Genomic DNA, 20,572 nt, shown 5'->3' on the forward strand with positions numbered 1-20,572 from the left:
CCATGCCCACCAAGACTCATTCCCAGCCTCCATGGCTTTTATACCTCTGCTGTGCAGCAGCACCCTGCTGTGGCTACGACCTACTCCGAAGGGAGCCCCCAGTGGGATCGGAGGAGGGTGGAGAGCCAAGCGGGCTGGGGCTCAGGCTGCGCCAGGGAAGAAAGCTGCTGCAGAGCCCTTGCAGCTTCCCTTTCTCAGTTCTCCTGCCCCGCCCGCTCAGCCGCAGCTCCTGCTCTCCCCGCCAGGCTTTGAGAGGCCCCAGGGGAGTCCCCGAAGCCTAGCACTGCAAGGCCTGGCAGAGGGGGAGGGGGAGAAGGACTGACTGTCTCCTCATCTCAGAGGAAGCACAAGGCATGGGGGGGGAGGGTCTGGGGATCTCTCCTCCCAGCCCCCACTGCTGCCCTGGCCGCGAGGGTTGTTGCTGGAAGGCTTGAGAGCCGTCCCTTTGCCGTGGGGCTGGGGAGGGCTGATCTGAACATGCTCTGGGGAGTCTCGGCCCCTTTTCCTACCAAGTCTTAAGAATTGTTAAAAGTTCCCCAGGGGAGCCCCAGACTCTGCCTGGAGCCAGCGAATCCCATCAGTACAGTATCAGTACGGCCCGGCTAGTTCCAGCCGCTCCCTCCCCTAAGGGCAGAGGGGAGTCAGCCTGGGTCCAGGGAGGCTGCGCGCCCAGCACTGGGGGATGAGCCGTTTCCAAGAGAACAGGTCGGCGGTGCAGAGACCAGCTCCCAGGACAGGCAGGTGCTGGGCCAGTCCAGGGCCCCACTCCACTCCTCCGCCAGCGTCCCGCTCTCCCCCCTGCGCCTTCCAGACACAGCCCTGCCACTGCACACTGAGCCCAACCTGCAGCTCCCCCTCTACCACCCTAGGCCGAGGCTCAGGACATACCCCAGCCCTGGCCTGCTGCTGCTGCTCTTCCAGTCCCCATGCACAGTGCAGTCTCCTTCCTCGAGCCCCATGCTGCTCCGTCCCCCCCCAGCCTGGGCACTCAGTCCAAAGCCTCCTTGATCAAGAACTCCTTCAGGGTGGGCTGCTGCTGCAGAGCCACCCCCGCCCCGAGCAGCCCCTGCAGCCTGGCCTCCGACTGGCGCTTGTCTTTCCCCACCTTCCAGGACAGGTGGACGTGGGCCTGAAGGAAGGGCTCCAGCAAGGGGTGGCTGTCTTGGGCCTCCAGGAGCTGCAGAGCCTGCTGGCAGTAGCAATGAGCCTCACTCAGCTCGTCCAGCTCCTGGTGGCAAACCACCAGGCCGGCCAGCGTGAGGAGGAAGCGGCCCGAGTTGCAGACGCCCAGCCTGTCCTGGAGCCGGTAGGCGTTGCTCCAGGTGGCCAGGGCCTCGCGGTACATGCCGGTGCAGGTGAGGCGCTGGGCTGCCTGCAGGTCGCGCAGGAAGAAGAACTCCAGGAAGTCGGAGGAGCGGCGGATCTCGGTGATGGAGTGCAGGTGGGACAGGAACTGCTCAAAGGCCCGGCTCCGCTTGGCGATGGTTTCTGCTGTGAAGTTCCTGCGTAGCCTCTTCCTGGGGAAGGAGACGCCCGCCATGTCGCAGCCAAACTGGTGGCGCAGGCGCCGGTTCAGTCTCTCAAAGTCCGAGTAGCGCCGGGCAATGGCAGCAGGGGCCTTGTCAAACTGGCCGGAGCGGATCAGGTAGATGGTGTAGAGCTGTGGGGAGAGCAGAGCTGTGAGGGTGCGCAGGCTCTCCTTGCCCCCGCCCAAGGGAGGGGAACGCTGGGGGCAGCAGCTCAGCGAACTGATCACGCCCATGTGCACATGCTGGGGAAGGGGACAGGCAGCTGGTGGCTCTGCCTGGGGGCGGGGAAGGCGGAGGAGAGCAGGCTGGGGAACAGCAGCAATAGTTACCTGAGGCTCGTCTGAGCCACCAGCGCCATCAGAGCAGCACGGGGAGAGACAGAGACAAGAATCAGCTCCAGCCCCCCTGCCCTCCCTCTCCGCCCCTGGGGGCAGCACACTCCCAAGGGTCTTGGGACCCAAGCACTTTTCCAGTTGTGGGAGGAGCAGGGGGCATCCAGCGCCCCGCAGGATTGGGCAGCCTGTACCCCTCCAGAGTCCCAGCCTGGCCCCCCGGCAGGTGTCACTCACCACATATTTGGAGGAGCGCTCACTGACGACGCTGGCGCTGGTGACCTCGAAGAGCAGCCGCTGGGGAACAAGGCTGCTGCGCGATCTCCTCCAGAAGTCCTGGAGCTGGCGTGTCAGTAGGTTACTGCCCTGGCGCTCAGCTGGAGCGGGGCTCGGATCTGCACCGGAGACAAGCCAAGCACTCACCCTGCAGGCCAGCCACACTGGTTAAGGGAGGGCGAGAACTCGCCGCCCAGGGCCCAGGCTCCCCTCCTGCAGAGAGAGGCCTGGGGAGTGCAGGGCCCCGTTTGGTGCAGGCACGTGCAGTCCGTTGGCACTGACCCCTCATGCCAGCCCACGTCACGTATGGGTCATATTGGTGCTTTCTCCCATGCTGCCCTCACCCTTCGGCCCTGCCCCTCCCTTCCCAGGCACATTGCTGTGAGGCCTACAACCAACCTGAGCCCACTGCCCATCAGGCTGGCCTGTGTCTCTCACTGGTTCCTTGTTCTCCCCTGTCAGCTGGTGTCTCCTCTTGAAGCTCCTTGGGGCTGCCTTTACCCTGGGTTTGTACAGCACCTAGCGCCAGGGGGCCATGGCTGGGCCTTGCTGGCACTACTAGAATAAAAGAGCCTCCAGCCCCACCCCAGCAGAAAAGGATCTTGGCTGGGCCAGCACCCCCACCCCAGTAAACGGGACCCTGGCACCTGCCTCCATTCTCCATGGCTCCAGGGTTCTTGGGCAGCCCCAGCTCACACAGATCCCCCAGCTCCTGGCTAGCGGCATCATCCTCATTCTCCTCTGCCGCCTCCTCCTCCTCATTACTGGTGAAGCTCAGGGTGCCGCTAAGCCGTGTGGACAGCCCGTCAGTGTCATCCTCCAGTTCGGAGCTCTCTGGGAATTCCTCCGCCTCTGAGCCGCCTCCGCCCTGCCCCTCCCGGTCACCCTCGCCCTCTCCAGCCAGGGCGTGCCGCAGGCGGTGCAGGAGGCGGGAGGCCATTGGGCTCAGCTCAGCAGCTGCCGGAGGAGAGGCCGGTCAGGAAGGGGGCAAGGAACCCGGGCGGAGTGTGCCTTTGCACAGAGAGCAGGTGCTGCGTGGGAGCAGGCGCTTGCACCCAGAGGGGGGCAGGGAGAAGGGAGATGACCAGGGTGAGCAGTCAGAGCTGGGGGCGGGGAGCAATTCTGCACCTGCCACAGTCCAGGGAGACCCGGGGGGGGGGCGGGGGTCAAGGCTGAGGCCAGGGTTCAGGAGAGGGACAGGGGCAGTCAGGAGCCTCCCAATCAGCTGCTCCAAGTGCTTGGTGGTTCTCGCTACAAACTTGCAGGGAAATGAGGCCCCAGGACAGAGCCTGCCCCCAGTCTCAGCGGGGTCGCTGCTCGCCTTGCGGGGGCTGCTAGGCCAGCACCCCATGGAGGAAGCGGGGTACCTGGGTGGAAGCAGGGGCAGCTGGGGGCCAATGGAGAGGGGCAGGGGTCAATTGGGCCGGCAGAGGCGTTTGGGGGTCAGTGGGGGCCGGGCAGCTAGGGGGCATCCGTGGGGAGGGGGGGTGGCAGCAGCTGGGGGGGTTGGGGGTCAGTGGGGGGCGGGCTGCCCGCGGGAGCGCAGCCCGCACTGTCCCGGAGCCGCTCCCCGGCCGCCCGAGCTGCTCACCGGGGCCGCGGTCCAGGCTGCGATGGCCGCTCAGCCGCGGCTCCTCCTTGGATCCTCCCTGCCGCAGCTCCGCCTCCGCCCGGGAACCCGGATCCTGCCCAGCCCGGGGCTGGCTGATCCTGACAGGGCTCCCTTTTGTGCACGGTGCCTCGTCTAGATCCGCCTCCGCCCAATCCGGAGTTAATCCTGAGCCACACAGCAGCGCCCAACCAATCCGGATCCATCCCTCTCTCCCACTCTGGATGTCCCGGAACCCCGTGCGCAGAGCACCCAACCGCAACAGCCTTCTCCTCCCCTGCCCTCGACCATCCCGCCAATCCAGAGTCAATCCAGATCGAACCCAGTGTGTGGATTCAAACTTGGTCTAGTAGGATTCAATGCTCCATGCCCAAGATCTGGATCCAGCGCAGGGGCTCTCTACACATACCCCTAACCCGGATCAAAGTATCCCTGAGCCAGCGCACAGCACCCACTCAGAACCAGCCCAGCTGTCTGTATCCCTCCAGGGTGGCTTTATCTAAAAACTGCCCAGTGCATGAGTGCGTCCAAGAGAGCCTCAGGGAGCTCCCCACACCAGGGGTCTCAGCCCTGGGACCCCCACACCTGAGGGGACCCCCCTCCTGCTCTCCCCACAGGGACATGAATGTTTCAGTACTTGGCATGAGCAGCTGGCAGTGTGAGGGCAAGTGCCCAGGGGTCTGGCAGACCAGGATACAGAGACACACTCACGCTCCCCCCCCCCGTTCCTGGGGCCCGCAGGCTTTCAGGAGCCCCATGGGTCCCATCCCTGGCATGGGTGAGAAGCTGCTGGCTCCCCAGGGCTCTGTGTCTCTCCAAACTCGGAAGTCGGCCACAGCCTGGGCATCCTTCCCAGCCCCAGCCTGGACCCAGCTGCTTCCCTTCCTTATTTAGAGAGAGGCACCCGCTCCCTCCTCGGCAGCTTTTCTTAGGAATGTCTATTAATATCCGACGGAGCCCAGCCCAGCTGCTCCCATCACTCGGAGCTGGGACCAGTGCGCCCCTGGGCTCTGGCCCCACTCCTGCCTCCTCGGGCTCCGGGCTCTGGCCTCAGTGGCCACCCACGGCTGGAGGAGGCTCAGCCCTGAGGCAGCATCTGCCCGAAAGCCCTCACTGCTGGTTTGAGAGGGCCGTGGAGCCACCTTTCCCTCCCACAAGGAGGCCGCACCCTTCTCTGCCCTTAGCAGGCCGGGGGCCTAGGCAATGGGACAGGGCAAACTGCCCCCCCCCCCGCCGCTCCACTAACCCGGCAGGGATCAAGCACAGGCTCCATGTCGGAGGCAGGTTGAGTCACCTCAGGGGGAAGCTCTGTGCCCTCCCCCAGGAACCACAGGGGCTTGGTGCACGCACAGGGGGGATGGGGAGCAGGAACAGAGAGAAGGGGGCTGGACTCTCGCTGACGACGACCCTGCTTCCAGAGTAACACACTTGTTGATGCCCAAAGCGTCACACACCTGGGCACTGACCTTGCAGTGCCCCTGAGGGGATGTTCCCCTCAGCCAGCAGCCAGCATGGCCCCTTTGTGCCCCCTTGCTCTCAGTCATGGCTGTACACGTGGTATCCACTCCAGGGTCTGGAATGGCCTGGCTAGGGCAGGCTGGGCTCCAAGCAGCCATTCCTGGCCCTGGTCATTCCCATGGGCCCCCAGGGCTGGAGGGGGACTGGGGTTCCCCTTCTTTTGCTTTGCTGTGTTCCCAAGGACAGCACCCTTCCCTACATCCCAGAGGGGTGGGAGCCCGGATCCCCATGTAAACAGGAGAGCTCCAGAGGGTGCCAGGAATCTGAGCCTCCATGCAGGACAGGGCTATCTAGCCGGGGCTCCCAGCCTCTCCTCCAGCCCTGTAGTGATGGCTCCCCTCCCCAAGCAAGCCTGCGTATGGGGAGACGGGTCCAGCCCTCCCCTCTGGCCTGTGCTGCTGCCCCCTCCTGGAGAAAGGATGGGGAAGATGCTGTGAATGCAGCTCTCTGGGTGGGTGAGAAAATCCAGGCCTGGCTCTTCTCCCAAGGGCTGTGCTCAGCTGTGGCGGGGATGGGCTTGGCAAGGCCAGAAGCAAGCCTAGGATCCTGCAGTTGCATGGCAGCCTCCTCCCCTCCTTGGACTGAACCCTGGGCACTTCGCTGGCACTTGCCATCCATGGGGCTGTGACAGCGCCTCCAGGCACAGTTGGTGCTACAGCAGGACCCAGCGCTAGACAGCTGTCATGCCTGGCCCTTCGGCCACCATGCCAGGGCCACTTGGAGCCAAGCTGGTCCCATCCCCTCTTTCTCCAGGCCAGTCTTTCAGTGCAGGGCGTTCCACTCCCCGGGCGCAGAGCCAGGTGGTTCCTGCTGCTCCTTGTGCTCTCCGGCCGGAGGCTTCTTGGGGGTGAGATGTCTGGAGGAGAGTCAGGACGGGCTCTGGCCCCAGCCTGAGGAGCCGGTTCCTGGAATGCAGGAAAGGGAGCCATGGGGCTGAGGAAGCGCTGGAGCTGGGTAAAGACAGGACAACGCAGGGACATCTGAGAACTGGGGGGTGAGGGGGCTAGAAACAAGGAATAAACTCAGCCCCCCAAATAGCTGTAGACTTTGGCTGGCAGGAACCCCAGATCATCCGGAAAGAGGGATAAACACACCAAGCCACATGTCCCAGCTGGGCTGGAGATGAGCCAGTCATGGGGCAGTGGCACCCAGGAAAGGAGGCGGGCTGAAGGCAATAGGTCAGTCCCCCCCCCCGCCCCCTTTCTCAGTGGCCGTGGGCTCTTCCTTGGCAGGCCAGCCGGCCCTGGCTCTAGCTGGAGCCCCCTCCCTCCTGGGCCAGCCCACGGCAGGTGCTCAGCCCATGCGGGAGGGAGGAGCCGAGTCTCCAGTGTCTTGCTCCCTGGAGGGGTCGAATTCCTCGCGCGACTCCCTGACCTGCTCCTAATCCCCACGGCTCGGCCAATAAAGCTTTTGCTAAATTAGGTAAAATGGCCCTGCCACCAATCAGGGGGCGAGGGCTAACGGGAGGCAGCTGATAGGCTGTTGTGGGAGCGGCAGCCAGTGACACCCAATGGTGTGGTGCTGGGAGGCAGCGTGCTGGGCGAGGACAGTACAAATTGGGGGGCCAGGGGTGGAGGGGAAGCTCCTGGGGTCTGTGTGTTGCAGGGCGCGGTGACTCTGGTCTGTGGGCACCGCGGGGTGACCAGCCAACATGGTAAGAGCCTGTGCGGGAACGGCCTGGAGCCAGGCCCTACAGCAGGGGCCAAGGGCTTGTGCTTGCAGACTCTGATGTCGGGGAGCAGGAGCCGGGCTCGACTGTGGGGCACGTGTGCGTGGTGGAGGCACGTTCCCCCGGGGGGAGATGGCCAGCTCAGGCCCGTTGGAGAGGCTGGCACAGGAGCCACGGGACGGTCAGGTCCTGCAGGGCAGCGGTTATGCTTCAGGAGACGCCACTGCCCACGGGATCATGCACGCGGGCGACAGCGCCGAGCACAGGGCGGCTCCCGATCAGAGCGTTAGCAGGGCTGAAGGCGGTTGGGCTGGTTGTGTGAGATGAAGCAGGACTGGGGCTGCAGGGCCAAGGTCCCTGCGGGGGATGTGGTGGTGGTGGTTGGGTGGGGGCATTTAGGAAAACAAGGAGATGATGTTGCGATTTGCAGATTCATCCCATACTGTCCCCCCACCCCCGAATGGCGCTGACCCGGGGTGTGGAACAGGGCACGCGTACTAAGGGGTCAGGAGGGCTGGGTGAGGAATTGGCAGGGGCTGCTCCCATCTCACTCAGCAGGGAGAGGAAGCCCTGAGGCAGCCCCTGTCCTGCACAGGGACCCTGGCGTCCTAGCATCCAGTCGCTTGGGTGGGTCAGTGCTGCACTGGGGGGCAGGAGGCTGCGTTTCGGCTCCAAGGAAGCGGAGGTCTGGCTGGGATTCAGGAGCAGCGTTGAGCACAGGCTGGCCAGTAAGCTGAGCTCTGGGTCATAAGACACCCGTCTGCAGGCCTGCAAGCTCCCGCCAGCTGCTTGGGCCTGGCCCTCAAGGAGTAACTCAATCCGATTCCCAACAGGTGCGTGAGCCTGGCGTCTCGCTGCTCCCCTACAAGGGAGCCCAGTCTCTGCTAAGAATAGACGCGCACGTCCAGGTCTGGGAACGCCCAGCACCAGGTCCTGCTGCCGGTGTCGATGGAGCAGCCTGGCCGGGGCTAGTGAGAGCTGGGAGCCGGGCGCACAGGCTAATGCTCGGCCGCCAGGCTGCTCCCCCCAATCCCAATGACCCAGAGAGGGAGAGGACTCTGGGGGGGTGGGGGGTCGACCATGTGCACCAGCAGGGCAGAGGATTGTGGGAAGTGGGGGAGCTGCCCCTGGACCTGAGCCTGAGGGCAGGTCATGGCAGGGAGGGACCCGGGTTCCGGCAGCAGCAAGTGGCCATGAGTGGCCTGTTCACGCAGGCCCCTCCCCGTGGCCTGCAGGATCTCGGAGCCAGCCACGGAGCTCACCGGACACTTGGCAGGTCAGACGGGGCCTCCCCGCGGGGGTTGGCTGGGGACCTCCCAGGACGGTGCACAGCTGACAACGCTTGTGAAGTGCTGATAGTCTGTGTAAATCACATATGTAACACGCCCACGCCTGCCTTTCCCTGGCACACGCCCTGCACCCAGGGCCACGGGATGCCCATGGACCATGGTGGGCAGTGGCCTGGGTGGCAGGTGCTCTGTGGCAGGGCTCTGGGACGTGCGGCTGAGCCCAGAGTGCATGGCTGTGAGCTCAGGTGCTGGGGGTGGGTGGCAGTGCTCAGCCTTGGGGTCTGGGTGGCTCAGCGACCCGCCTTGCTTACACCCTGCTGCAGAGAGGGGACAGACCTGGCAGCTCCCCGCCTGCTGTGAGAAGAGGTGGCAGGGCCTGGGCTGGAGCTCTGGGTGAGCAGCTGTTTTGTTTGCCTTGCAGACGACGGACCAGCAGGCGGAAGCGCGGTCCTTCCTCAGCGAGGAAATGATTGCGGGTGAGTGTAACCGAGCCCCTCTGGGCACAGGGCAGGAGGGGCTGTCAGAGCTCCCCGCAGAGAGGGGAAAGGACAGGAGCTGCTGGACCAGGGTGACTTTGAAGGGGCACCTGCCCCCAGGACTCCCCCAGGACCTGCCCTCTCCTGGGAAGGGAAGAGGGTGATAGACCTGACCAGCACATCCTACTCCCAAGCCTGGGAGGGCACTGGGCTGTCTCCACGACTGTGCCCACCCCTCGGTACCTGGGGAATGCCAGGGGCTCAGAGCCAAGCAGCGCTGGCCATGCTGATGGGCGCTGGGCAGAGCTGAGGCTCGTTCTGCTAACTCGGCCCTGCCCTGCAGAGTTCAAGGCCGCCTTCGACATGTTCGACGCGGACGGCGGCGGGGACATCAGCACCAAGGAGCTGGGCACCGTCATGCGCATGCTGGGGCAGACTCCCACCAAGGAGGAGCTGGATGCCATCATTGAGGAGGTGGATGAAGACGGTGAGCAGTGTCTTCCTCTTGGAACAATCCCTGGGGAGGGGGCCGGGGCTGGCGGTTCCTGACCTTGGGGTGGCTTCTTCCCGCAGGCAGTGGCACCATTGACTTCGAAGAGTTCCTGGTCATGATGGTGCGGCAGATGAAGGAGGATGCCAAGGGCAAGTCGGAGGAGGAGCTGGCAGAGTGCTTCCGCATCTTCGACAAGTGAGTCAGCTCCGCCGGCCTGGCTCGGGGGACACGCATCTCCCCCAGCGCAGATGGGGGCGGAGACCTGCAGCGGAGCCCAGCTCAGCTCAGCGTGGGGGGTTCACATCACTGCTGAATTCTTCTGAGTCCTGCTGCCCCCGCAGGCTGCAGGAAGGTCCCTGGCCCAGTGGCCATTGACCAGGCTGCCTCACCCGTAGCCACCGACCTCTATCCCCTCAGTAACGTTGCTGCCTTTCTCTCAGCCCAGGGGATGCCCGTCTCTGCCCCAAGTTCCCTCTGAGCCTGAGTCATCCAGGCTCCTGCGTTAGCTGCAGAAGCAGCTGCACCAACTGCGTTGGCTGCTAGAGCAGGGGCCAGGCTGGGGGCCCAGAGTCCCCTGCAGCCCCTGCTCTCCGCCCGCCCAGCCAGCCCTGCTCAGAGCCGCATGCCCTCCCCCACAGGAACGCGGATGGGTACATCGATGCCGAAGAGCTGACCGAGATTTTCCGAGCCTCTGGGGAGAGCGTGACTGAGGAGGAGATTGAGGAGCTCATGAAAGACGGGGACAAAAACAATGACGGACGCATCGACTTTGATGGTGAGGCCCAGGGCTCCCTCACCCAGGCTTTGTGGGGCTGCCCAGGGCAGCTCTCACTCCCCCGCCCTTGGCAGGCCTCCTCCCCTCCTCGAGCCCAGCAGGATCTGTGCTCAGAGCTCTCCTAAGCCCCAACAGCTCCATCTCCCCAACCTCTCCTCTGAGCTGAGGGATGCCCCCCGGTACAGAGGGGTCTCAACTGGGTGCCGGGGCCAGGGTACCCTGATAGCCCAGCGCGTGGGGGTGTTTGTGAGAGTTGTGCTGCATGATGGGTGTGGTGCTGTCACGGAGTCCCCGGGCGATGCTCTGGAACTTCTCCCCACAAAGCCAGGCAGAACTTTGGGGAGCCTCCTCTCCCTTGGTGCAGACTTGTTCAGGGCAAGAAGCTCACACGGCTTCACCTCCTGGGTCTCTCCTTGGAGCATTCAGCATATGCCCCTCCGTGCACGTCCCACAGCGAGTCCGCCCAGGCTGGGTCCTGGGGGGGACCACAGGGTCCGCCCCCCCACTACGCAGTCAGACTCTCAGCCAGCCAGTAACACAGAGGTTTATTCGATGACAGGAACACGGTCTAACACAGAGCTTGTAGGTACAGAGAACGGGATCCCTCAGCCGTGTCCATTCTGGGGCCCAGCGAGGCAGACCACCCCGTCTGCCCTCACTTCCCGTCCCCAGCCAGCCCCAAACTGACACCCCCTCCAGCCCCTCCTCTCTGGCCTTTGTCTCTTTCCTGGACCAGGAGGTCACCTGACCTCTTTGTTCTCCCACACCTTTAGCATCCCCTTGCAGGGGGGAAGGGCCTGGCCATTAGTTGCCAGGAGACAGAGTGTCAGCCAGAAACTGAGGCACCCACACGGTATTCAGAGGAGACATTAAGAACAGTCCCACTGTGTCACAGGTGCACCCCCACCATCCCCAACCCAGCCCCTGAGCTCCCAGCACCCCCTCCCTAGCCCCTCCCCCCCCTCCCCCCCCGGCACTGACCATGTGTCTGGCTGCTTGTGCCTGCAGAGTTCCTGAAGATGATGGAAGGTGTGCAGTAAAGGACCGACATTCCTGCAAGCCAGGCCCTGCTCCATCTCCGCACAGCCAAGCCAAGCCTACTCTGGGAGCAGCCTCCAGCCAGAGCACCTGGTCTCCCCTGCGCTGTGAAGCGCTCGCTTTGTACAGTTCCACTGCTCCCTGAGACTGGCTCCCTTGTGGCCGTGCCCCGGGGCTGGTGGGCTGTGGACTCACCTCTCACATGGCTGGAAAGAGCCTTTCCCCCGTCTGTAAACGCTGTGTATAGTATTGAAGCCTCATTAAAAGGGTCAAAGGTTTGAACCTGCTGGAGCCTGGATTCTAGCTGGCTCTGATATGGGGAGTGGAGTGGGCGGGGGACCCTCTGGCCAGAGACCCCAGCACAGGCAACCAGGGAGGAGTCTGCAGGAAGCAGGTGGGGGGAGGTGGGCGTGACACTGAAGGAGCTGTCCGGGCCTCGGCACATGTCACTGGAGTTGGGGCAGGGAAGGGGAGGGGGGAGCGTTGCCAGGGCCTGGGGTGGGTATGACCACGTGTGGCCGGTCCAGCCCTGCTCACAGCACTTGGTAACTGCTCAGAGCAGCACCTGGCGCCCCACTCAGCAAGCAGGGCCATTGTGCCCCACACTGCTGCCATCTCCTGACAAGCGGCCCCTGCCCCCGGCTTGCAGCTGGGTTAGTGCCCGGCAGGCACAGGTGGCAGGAGAAGCAGTGGGCTCAGCTGGGCCGCCTGTGGAGCAGCTGGGCTCATGCTGAGTGGGCGGCCCCAGGGGCTTGCACTCTGGGCTGCCTTTCCCACATGGCCGCTGGGGACCAGGCCAGCAGTGAGCTCAGATTTTCCGCAGGGGCGGAGCTCGCTCCCTGGCAGCTCTCTGCACCTCACAGGGGCTGCGGTGCAGGAACCAAGCAGCAACCCAGGCCCTCCCTTGTGGGGCTGCAGGGTCAGCTGGAGGGGCAGGGCCCGGGACCAGGGCACCACCGAGGAATCCCTTTACCTCAGGGCAGGACTGGCCCACAGGGCACAGGGAACATGGGGGCGCTGTTATTCTGGGGGGTGAGTCACACTGAGCCCCTCCAAGCCAGGGACTTGGCAGCCATCACTAGCCTGGCATAGCAGAGAAGCTGCATGGTGATCCCACATCAGGGCCTCCTCTGCTCTCCCTTCCAGGAACCGCTTCTGCTCCACTCACCAGAGCCATCACAGCTCGGGCTGCCGGCCCCACCCCAAGGGGGCGTGGGCCAGCCCCTGTGCTGCAGGGCCACATGCACCACCATGGCCCAGGCAGCGGGGCACTGCCTCCCCCCAGGAGGGGCTTCATGCTTTAGAGGATCACTTTCAAACAGCCCCTTAATCATTCAGGGTGGAGAGGGAGACAGCCAGACTGGGGCAGGCCCTGGGCCAGGGGGCTGGGCCTGCTGCCCATAGCTATGCCCCATAACCCGTCAGCAGGTGGGATCCCACAACCAGGGAGCCCGGAGCCACAAGCACAGGCCACGGCAGCCCAAGACATTCCCAGCTAGGAAAAGATGCAACTTTGGGAGCCCCCCAAGCCAGGACTCCCCCCCCACGGGCCTCCTGGGTTAAACCCACCCATGGAAAACAGCGAGGCAGCACCATGCCCAGTGGCGGCTCTCGGCTGCCTGCCTAGACCTGCCGCAGCTCCCCTGGGACCCCAGAGCCCGCCCCTAACAATCTGCCTCAGGCTCAGCCTGGCCCGGCCAGAGGAGACTCCAGCACGGAGAGGGGAGCGAGGGAGCAGGCTGTGGCGGGGCCGACAGCCGGAGTTTGCAGGCCTGGCAGCGCCGGCTCAGGCCTGTTCCCACCGAGGGAACTGCATAGCATTGCGGTGACAGGACCGGTGCTGGCGTGTGGGAGAGTCCGGCTCCTTCAGAGGGCCGACAGCTTCGGCACAGGCTGCCCTCCCACTGGGAGAACAGCTGGAGCTGACACGAGGGGGCCTGCATCACAGACACCAGCAGGCCCAGCCTGCACGAGGCCCCAAGTGGCTGTGAGAGCCCTTTGGGGCACAGCCTCCCACCCTCAGCCAGGTGTGGAGGACCCCACGTCGACAGCAGGCCCCAGCACCAGCCTGCTGTGCAGCCCAGCCCACTGGCTGGTGCCGTGTCCCCATCCACCAGCAGGCACTGGGGCAAGCCACGCACAGCTGAGGCCCTGGTGGAGCAGGTCCTGGCTGGGCTGCATGCAGGCGCTGGAGAGGGAACACCCAGCAGCAGGGTCCCTGCCCTGGCAGATGTCCCACGTGCCCGACTCCCACAACATGGGGGAGGTGAGGAGGGAGTGTGCAGCCGCCCACACCTCCCTGAGCAAAGTCATTGTGTGGCACAGACAGCTGGCGCTGCAGCTGGGGGGCACGGCTGACTCGCCCCGGCTGCGGGAGGAGCTGCAGGAGCGGAGCAAGGAGGCGCACGAGCTCAGCAAGGGTAAGGAACTGAGCCCAGCCCGTTATCGCCTGGTGACTGCCTGCCAGGAGCAGGGCAATGGGGGGCGGGGGGGAGATGCCATGCTGCCCCGCCTGTGGCTGCCCCACGGCCAATGCTCCCAGCTGAAGGGCAGAGCAGCCTCCAGCCCAGCCCCTGGGTGCTTCCTGCACAGGGGCTGTGTGCTGGGCACCTGCTCTTCCCCAGGCCTGGGGCTACAGCGCTCACACAGCTTGGGCTGCTCTAGCAGAGCGCACAGACCACCCTGCCCATGGACCACCCAGCTCCTGCTTTCCTCTGCTCCCCAGGCCCGCCTCCCTCTCGTCCCGGATCTTCTGCCCCAGAGCCAGGACTGTCACTAGCAGCAGTCATGGGCAGTTTGAGAGCTAATGCTTGCATCCCTGGCCAGTGCCTTGTCCCGCTGGAGAGTAACAGCCAGCTCCCATTGCCAGGTAAGGGAGCTCCTTGAGCTCAGGTGGGGCATTGATCCAGGGTTCATCCCTCTGTGGGCCATGGGGAGGTTGTTTAATCTCCTCCCACTGCCCCTCGCCCCATTAGACCTGGCAGCTGGGGGCAGAGTTCTGCACCTGCAAGGGTGTGCATGGGACCACAGCCCTGGGTGAGAACATGCCACGTGGCTGTCTTGGGCAAGGCCGCTGGACAAGCACACGGCTGGCACTCAGGGCTCACCGTTTGGCCCTCAGGATATTCTCAGCTGGCTCACTGCTAGGGCAGCTGTTCAGTTACCTTCCACCCGAGCCCATCCGGTGCTGTGCTCTGCTAGCTTCCCTCCCAGGGATGGCAACACTGAATGCATGTCTCCCTGCAGGCCTGCGGAACATGCTCCTAGCCGGGCTGAGGCAGCCCCTGGCCAGCCCAGAGGAGCGGCAGGAGCTGGAGAGGCTGTGGGTGTTGTCCCTGTCAGCTCTGGAGCTCTTCCACCAAGACCTGCACAGGGCCCATCATCTCTGCCAACTCTTCCCCCTGCAGGGGCGGGGGGTGCAGCTGCTGAGCACTGGAGTCACCGGGAAGGCCACAGATGGAGGGCACAAGCCCTGGAGGAGGCCAAGCTGCAAGGGCGCCAGAAGCACAGAGCAGCTGGGTGCTGCCCCTGGCCTGGAGGAGCAGATTGAGCATGTGGGGACCATGCTGCTGGAGATGGAGACCAGAGTCAATGTCCCTGTCTGGACAGTGGAGGCCACAGAAGAGGCCGGGGCTGAAAGCAGCTTGGCCTTTGAGGCAGAGGGGTCGTGCAGCGAGAGACAGGCTGCAGAGGAGGCAGGTGGCCCAGGGTGCTGCGGGCAGCGTCAGGGCTGGCCCGCACTCTGCTGCACATTGTCATGACCAGCTCCCCATGCAAAGGGGCAGGACTTTGCTTGCCCCAGAAGACCCAGAACAGGGACCCTCAGCCACAGCAGCCCAGAAAGGCAAGTTTCTTTGAGCACATGGAGCCCAGCGGGAGAACCAGGAAGAGGTGCTCTGGCTTGGGGTAGGAACAGGTTGGCTGAGGGCTCCCCTGCCAGCAGGGCAGTCAGCTCAGCGAGCACATAGGACAGCAGTGGCAAGGTGAGGGAGCACTGCAGGCCATGGGAAGGGTGGTGAAGAGCCCCCCAGCACTGGAGGGAGTCATGGCAGAGGAGACTGCTGGGGGATTAATAAACCCCATTGTTCTCCCACTTGTGTTCATTCCCTGTAGAGCCTGCAAAGTGCCCCTGCCCCAGGGAACCATTTCCACACCCACAGCAGTGGTGGTGATGGAGGTGCCTGGAGGTCACAGAGATCTGTGCTTGGAATCCCCATCTGCTGGGGTGACTAGCCCCAGGTGGTGGGAGATCAGGAGCTGAGAGCTGCCTCAAGGCAGGGCCAGGCCCTCTTGGTTCAAAGTGTCCATGGCAGCCTGGCCAGAGGGGGCCACTGCGGCCCAAGACACTACCCAGCCAAATGCAAGTACTATGAGCTGTGCAAAACCAAAGTTAAAAAACGAGAGTTTATTTATATAGTAACCGTGGGTTCCACCTGCAGAATTAATTTAAAAACAGCGTATGATACAGAGTCCTGTACAGAGCAGTCAGAGGACAGTTCCAGAGAGCAGACAGGGACAGACAGACAGACAAAGAGCTGCAGCTTGGACAGGCATCAGGTCTCCTGGTTCTTCACCTGCTTTGCGTATGTTTCCTGCAGGTGTTTCTTGAAGGCTGGGGAAGGAGGGGAGAGCTGTTGGAGGGGGCAGACTCTGCAGAAGACCACAAGGGGTCCAGTCCACCCTGGGCTCTCTCCACTCAGGCTATTGTGGCTCCTGCAGCTGGCGAGAGGGTCACCGTGTGACAGGCTAGGAAGGAAGACACCCTCCTCTCCTGGGCCAGAGCTCAGCAATGAAGCCTGGCCGAGTGAGTGGCCAAGTCCCAGGCCCCCCATCAGGTACCATCCCTGGGGAGGGTGATTGTCACCCAAACAGGTCTGAAGGCAGCTGTCTTCCTCTATGCCCAGGCACTGGAGGGCAGCTGTAATCTTGTGCTGGGCCTGTAGGCAGCTCAGCCAGGAGTAACCCAGAGCCATGGTGCCTAATGGACCCCAACGCAAGACACTCACCTGCTTGGTTCTTCCAGAGTTCGGCCGCATGTGTGTTCAGGGGGCTCTCAATGTTCGGCTCTGAGGATTGGGAGATGCGAGGGGAGGGGGTCAGTGTGAGGATAGAGGAGGCTGCCTGTTTCTTACACAGCAACGCATTGCTGCCTATTAATTTCATTTGGTGACCCCTAGTTCTTGTGTTATGAGAAGTAGTAAACAACACTTCCTTATCGACATCAGTCATGATTTTATAGACCTCAATCAGGTCTCCCTTTAGCCATCTCTTTTCCAAGCTGGAAAGTCCCAGTCTTATTAATCTCTCCTCATATGGAAACCCTTCCATACCCTTAATCATTTCTATTGCCCTTCTATGAACCTTTTCCAATTCCAATACATCTTTTCTGAGATGGGGCAACAATATCTGCACACACTATTCAAGATGTGGTTGTACCATGGATTTATATAGAGGCAACATGATATTTTCTGTCCTATTATCTATCCCTTTCTTAATGATTCCCAGCATTCTGTTTGCGTTTTTGACTGCTGCTGCACATTGAGTGGATGTTTTCAGAGAACTATCCATAATGACGCCAAGATCTCTTTGAGTGATAGCAGCTAATTTAGATCCCATCATTTTCTATGTATAGTTAGGATTATGTGTTCCAATCCAATATGTTTTTCAAATGTGCATTACTTTGCATTCATCAACATTAAACTTCATCTGCCATTTTGTTGCCCAGTCACCCAGTTTTGAGAGATCCTTTTGTAGCTCTTCGCAGTCTGCCTGTGTTTTAACTATCTTGAGCAGTTTTGTATCATCTGCAAATTTTGCCACCTTTCTGTTTACCCCTTTTTCCAGATCATTTATGAATATGTTGAATAGGACTGGGCCCAGTACAGACCCCTGGGGGACATCACTATTTACCTCTCTCCATTCTGAAAACTAACCATTTATTCCTACCCTTTGTTTCCTATCTTTTAACCAGTTACCAATCCATGAGAGGATCTTCCCTCTTATCCCGTGGCAGCTTACTTTGCGTAAGAGCCTTTGGTGAGGGACCTTGTCAAAGGCTTTCTGAACATTTAAGTACACTATATCCACTGGATCTCCTTGGTCCACATGCTTGTTGACCCCCTCAAAGAATTCTAGTAGATTGGTGAGGCATGATTTCCCTTTTCTAAAACCATGTTGACTCTTCCTCAACAAATTATGTTCATCTATATGTCTGACAATAAATATTGTTCTTTATTATAGTTTCAACCAGTTTGCCCGGTACTAAAGTCAGGCTTACAGGCCTGTAATTGCCGGGATCACCTCTGGAACCCTTTTAAAAAATTGGTGTCATATTAGCTCTCTGCCAGTCATCTGGTACAGAAGCTGATTTAAATGATAGGTTACAGAGTAGTTAGTAGTTCTGCAATTTCACATTTGAGTTCCTTCAGAACTCTTGGATGAATACCATTTGGTCCTGGTGACTTATTACTATTTAATTTATCAATTTGTTCCAAAACCTCCTCTAATGAAACCTCAATCTGGGACAGTTCCTCAGATCTGTCACCTAAAAAGAATGGCTCAGGTTTTGGAATCTCCCTCACATCCTCAGCCATGAAAACTGATGCAAAGGATTAATTTAGTTTCTCTGCAACATCCTCATCTCCTTGAGTGCTCCTTTGGCATTTCCATCATCCAGCGGCCCCACTGGTTGTTTAGCACCTGGTCACATGCTCCCCACATGATGCCCTCTCCTCCCCTGGCTCACACCCCAGCCTGCTCGCTGTCCCCTGTAGCTGTCTTTCTATTTGTATCATGGTAGCACCTGGGAACCCCGGTTCGGACAAAGCCGCAATCATACCAGGCCTTGTACAAACCTAACAAAAGCGCAGTCCCTGCCCCAGGGAGCCGATGTGACGGACCCAGTATCAGATGAGACAAGTGATGGGGGTGCACAAGGAAATGATGACGCAATCAATACTGGTCAGCGTGATGGGCCACTCGGGTTCAAGAACATGCTTTGGGCAAGTAAGGGGAGCGAGAGGAGGCTGCCCAGGGACTCAGAGGCGCAGGACACCCTGGGGCTATCCCCAGGCAGCCTCACCTCCCAGCAGGCTCTGAATGGACAGCAGGATCGTCCGGACGTCGTAGAGCGCAGACCACTTGTCCTTGAGGATGTCCAGGCAGATGTTGCCCTGCGTGTCCACGTTGGGGTGGTAGCAGGGGGTGAGGAACTTGACGGTGGGGGCATTGTAGGGATACCCGTCGGGGAACTCCAGGGAAAGCTTATACCTCAGCGCCTCGTACACCTGGGGCAGGGAGGGACGGAGGGAGGGAGGAAGTAGCGAGTTAGCCTGAGGGACCCAGGCCCCTCCGTGCCCCAGGGAGGCCGGGCAGACACCCGGGGCCCCACTGCACACCCCGGAGCGGCCCCCTCGCTCACCGTCCCAGCGGCGCCATCGATGGTCCCGATCCACCGGAAGAGATTGTCGGACTCGGGGAAGGCGGAGATGCCTTTGTCGCCGGCCATCTGCGCAGGGACGGGACCCGGGTTAGGAGCCAGCGAGCCAGCGCCCCGGCCCCACCCTCCGCCGCACCCCCCCGGCCGGGCCTGGGCCCAACCTGCCCCGCGGGAGCGGCCGAGACCCGCCCCGGCCCAGCCGCAGCGCGGGCCCCGGGGCAGCCCCGGCGCCACCCACTCACCATCAGCGCCATCAGCTCCTGCTGCAGCCTGCGGGGACAGAGGGGACAGGGTCAGTGGGGCGCGGCCGCAGCCCCCGAGACAGACCGGCCCCGCCCGCCCCGCCCCCCTGCAGCTCCCCCGGCCCGACCGGACCCGCCCCCCTGCAGCTCCCCCGGCCCGACCGGCCCCGCCCCCCTGCAGCTCCCCCGGCCCGACCGGCCCCGCCCCCCAGCAGCCCCCCGGACAGACAGACCGGCCCCGCCCTGCAGCCCCCCGGCCCGCCCGGACCCGCCCGCCCCGACCCCCGGCAGCTCCCCCAGCCCCCCGGACAGACAGACCGGCCCCGCCGGCCCGACCCCCTGCAGCTCCCCCGGCCCGACCCGCCCCCCGGACAGACAGACCGGGCCCGCCCGCCCCGACCCCCTGCAGCTCCCCCGGCCCGACCGGTCCACCCGCCCGCAGCTCTCTCGACCGACCGACCGACCGGACCCGCCCGCCCCGCAGCCCCCCGCCCGCTCACCGCTTCCCCCCGCCCGCTCACCGCTTCCCCACGGAGCCGCGGGCCGCGCTGCTGCCGGGCTCGGCCCCCTTGCGGGCGGCGCTGGGGCGAGCCGCGGGGTCCGCGTTCTGCGAGGCCATAGCAGCGCTACTTGGCCCCGCCCGCGCTCCCGCGGCCGCTCGCTCCCGCTTCGGCGTTTGAAACGGACCTCCGCCCCCTCAGCCAATCAGCAGCCCGTTTTGTTTCGATTCAACCAATCGCGACTCGACGGGGACGGGGGCACCCAGGCAACCGGCTTCATCGACCTCAGGATTGGTCCGGTGGAGCGTCAATTACCCGGAATTGGCTGTGAGTGGCGACGCACACGGCTGTGGCCGAGAGGGCGGGGCAGGGCCCTTAAAGGGCCAGTAACCAGCAATTCCAGCTGGGGGGCAGCCCCAGCCTAAGGATATGGTGACCAAGCAGCAACTGTGAAAGATCCGGGGGGGAGGGGGTGTAACAGGAGCCAATGTAAGAAAAAGCCCCAAATGTTGGGACTGTCCCTATAAAATCAGGCCCGCCAGTCACCCTCCCTGGGGACCAGGGCGGAGGGGCCCGGCTGCTGGGAGAGGGTCAGGCCAGCCCAGGGCTCCGTGTTGCAGAGCAGGTCTGCACCACCCGGCCTAGGCAGCTGCATGGGCCTTTGCACCCACCGCCTCCTCCGCCCCGTGCAGCTAGCCCAGCCCCAGGGAACACACGCGTGTAACAAGGAGAACACCACGTGCTGTGTGCCAGGGAGCCCAGATGCTGCAGCACAAGCAGCTTGTTTTCCCACTGCAGCCCTTGAGTTCTCTATTCGGTAGCAAGCTCCTGGAGGCAAAGATCCCCCCCACGCTGCCTGGGCAGGGACTAGGGTGACCAGACAGCAAATGTGAAAAATCGAGGTAGGGGGTAATAGAAGCTTATATAAGAAACCCCCCAAAATCGGGACCTATGGTCACCCTAGCAGGGACTTGCAGGAGAGCTCGGTGTAGCTGAAAGCTTGTCTCTCTCCCCTCCAACAAAAGACATAACTTCACCCCACTTGGCTCTGTGGAGCAACGTGCAGATGGGGTGCTGGATAAGTCATCACTTCTGTCTATAAAATCACAGCTCCACAGAGGGGAGCCAGCTCAGCACAAACAGGAAGCAGACTCCAGCTTTAATGACAGCAGCAGATAGATGCTAGCAGGCTGGCTGTGGCTAAAGCATTGAGGAATATGGCAGCACTACTAAAGAACCTTCTCCCTGAGGAGGCAGGAGTAGCAACTCGAATGTTCTCTTTCCCAGGCCCCAAGAAGTGGGAGAAACTCTCACTCCTTCCCCCATTAGCTCTGTATAAGAAACAGCTCCATATCCCTCTTTCCCAATACAGCTATTTCCCCCCACGG

The 20,572-nt window shown here is 62.4% G+C and overlaps 4 protein-coding genes across 8 annotated transcripts; 2 read left to right on the forward strand and 2 right to left on the reverse strand.

Moving 5' to 3' along the window:
• Nucleotides 1-171: 171 nt before the first annotated feature.
• SNX21 (sorting nexin family member 21) lies at nt 172-3,077 on the reverse strand. Its single transcript, XM_044985681.1, has 3 exons — nt 2,789-3,077; nt 2,099-2,256; nt 172-1,660 (listed from the first exon to the last, which is right to left on the reverse strand). The coding sequence occupies exons 1-3, from the start codon at nt 3,075-3,077 to the stop codon at nt 989-991; spliced, it is 1,119 nt and encodes a 372-aa protein (XP_044841616.1). The 3' UTR covers nt 172-988.
• On the forward strand, nt 3,073-11,255 carry TNNC2 (troponin C2, fast skeletal type). 4 transcript variants are annotated; one of them, XM_044985701.1, is made up of 6 exons: nt 3,073-3,165; nt 8,644-8,698; nt 9,042-9,185; nt 9,272-9,386; nt 9,830-9,966; nt 10,975-11,255. In XM_044985701.1, exons 2-6 carry the CDS (start codon nt 8,689-8,691, stop codon nt 11,004-11,006), a joined length of 438 nt encoding a protein of 145 aa, XP_044841636.1. In that variant the 5' UTR covers nt 3,073-3,165; nt 8,644-8,688; the 3' UTR covers nt 11,007-11,255. The 4 variants fall into 4 exon arrangements, with proteins under 4 accessions (XP_044841636.1, XP_044841633.1, XP_044841634.1 ...); XM_044985698.1 differs by lacking the exon at nt 3,073-3,165 and adding an exon at nt 6,142-6,218; XM_044985699.1 differs by lacking the exon at nt 3,073-3,165 and adding an exon at nt 6,858-6,918.
• A 1,484-nt stretch (nt 11,256-12,739) lies between these two features.
• Nucleotides 12,740-15,391, forward strand: LOC123348213 (regulator of G-protein signaling 9-binding protein-like). 2 transcript variants are annotated; one of them, XM_044985688.1, is made up of 3 exons: nt 12,740-13,424; nt 13,730-13,873; nt 14,251-15,391. In XM_044985688.1, exons 1-3 carry the CDS (start codon nt 13,184-13,186, stop codon nt 14,763-14,765), a joined length of 900 nt encoding a protein of 299 aa, XP_044841623.1. In that variant the 5' UTR covers nt 12,740-13,183; the 3' UTR covers nt 14,766-15,391. The 2 variants fall into 2 exon arrangements, with proteins under 2 accessions (XP_044841623.1, XP_044841624.1); XM_044985689.1 differs by lacking the exon at nt 13,730-13,873.
• A 16-nt stretch (nt 15,392-15,407) lies between these two features.
• On the reverse strand, nt 15,408-19,375 carry UBE2C (ubiquitin conjugating enzyme E2 C). Its single transcript, XM_044985696.1, has 6 exons — nt 19,206-19,375; nt 18,685-18,712; nt 18,425-18,511; nt 18,086-18,290; nt 16,011-16,070; nt 15,408-15,616 (listed from the first exon to the last, which is right to left on the reverse strand). Exons 1-6 carry the CDS (start codon nt 19,301-19,303, stop codon nt 15,558-15,560), a joined length of 537 nt encoding a protein of 178 aa, XP_044841631.1. The 5' UTR covers nt 19,304-19,375; the 3' UTR covers nt 15,408-15,557.
• Nucleotides 19,376-20,572: the final 1,197 nt, after the last annotated feature.

Source organism: Mauremys mutica, chromosome 13, assembly GCF_020497125.1.
Source record: "Mauremys mutica isolate MM-2020 ecotype Southern chromosome 13, ASM2049712v1, whole genome shotgun sequence".
NCBI classification, from domain to species: domain Eukaryota; kingdom Metazoa; phylum Chordata; order Testudines; family Geoemydidae; genus Mauremys; species Mauremys mutica.

Bases quoted from the DNA above. Each gene is read 5' to 3' on its own strand.
- SNX21 (XM_044985681.1), bottom strand. From the start codon at position 3,077: ATGGCCTCCCGCCTCCTGCACCGCCTGCGGCACGCCCTGGCTGGAGAG. The intron at 2,257-2,788 runs GCAGGTGCCAGG...TCTCCGGTGCAG, and splicing joins TGGAGCCATGGAGAATGGAG to ATCCGAGCCCCGCTCCAGCT. The intron at 1,661-2,098 runs GTGAGTGACACC...CTCTCCCCACAG, and splicing joins AGCGCTCCTCCAAATATGTG to CTCTACACCATCTACCTGAT.
- TNNC2 (XM_044985698.1), top strand. From the start codon at position 6,192: ATGGGGCTGAGGAAGCGCTGGAGCTGG. The intron at 6,219-8,643 runs GTAAAGACAGGA...TTTGCCTTGCAG, and splicing joins TGAGGAAGCGCTGGAGCTGG to ACGACGGACCAGCAGGCGGA. The intron at 9,387-9,829 runs GTGAGTCAGCTC...CCTCCCCCACAG, and splicing joins TGCTTCCGCATCTTCGACAA to GAACGCGGATGGGTACATCG.
- LOC123348213 (XM_044985688.1), top strand. From the start codon at position 13,184: ATGCAGGCGCTGGAGAGGGAACACCCAGCAGCAGGGTCCCTGCCCTGG. The intron at 13,425-13,729 runs GTAAGGAACTGA...TCTGCTCCCCAG, and splicing joins GGCGCACGAGCTCAGCAAGG to GCCCGCCTCCCTCTCGTCCC. The intron at 13,874-14,250 runs GTAAGGGAGCTC...GTCTCCCTGCAG, and splicing joins CAGCCAGCTCCCATTGCCAG to GCCTGCGGAACATGCTCCTA.
- UBE2C (XM_044985696.1), bottom strand. From the start codon at position 19,303: ATGGCCTCGCAGAACGCGGACCCCGCGGCTCGCCCCAGCGCCGCCCGC. The intron at 18,713-19,205 runs GTGAGCGGGCGG...CTGTCCCCGCAG, and splicing joins CGCGGCTCCGTGGGGAAGCG to GCTGCAGCAGGAGCTGATGG. The intron at 18,291-18,424 runs GTGAGCGAGGGG...TCCCTGCCCCAG, and splicing joins TCGATGGCGCCGCTGGGACG to GTGTACGAGGCGCTGAGGTA.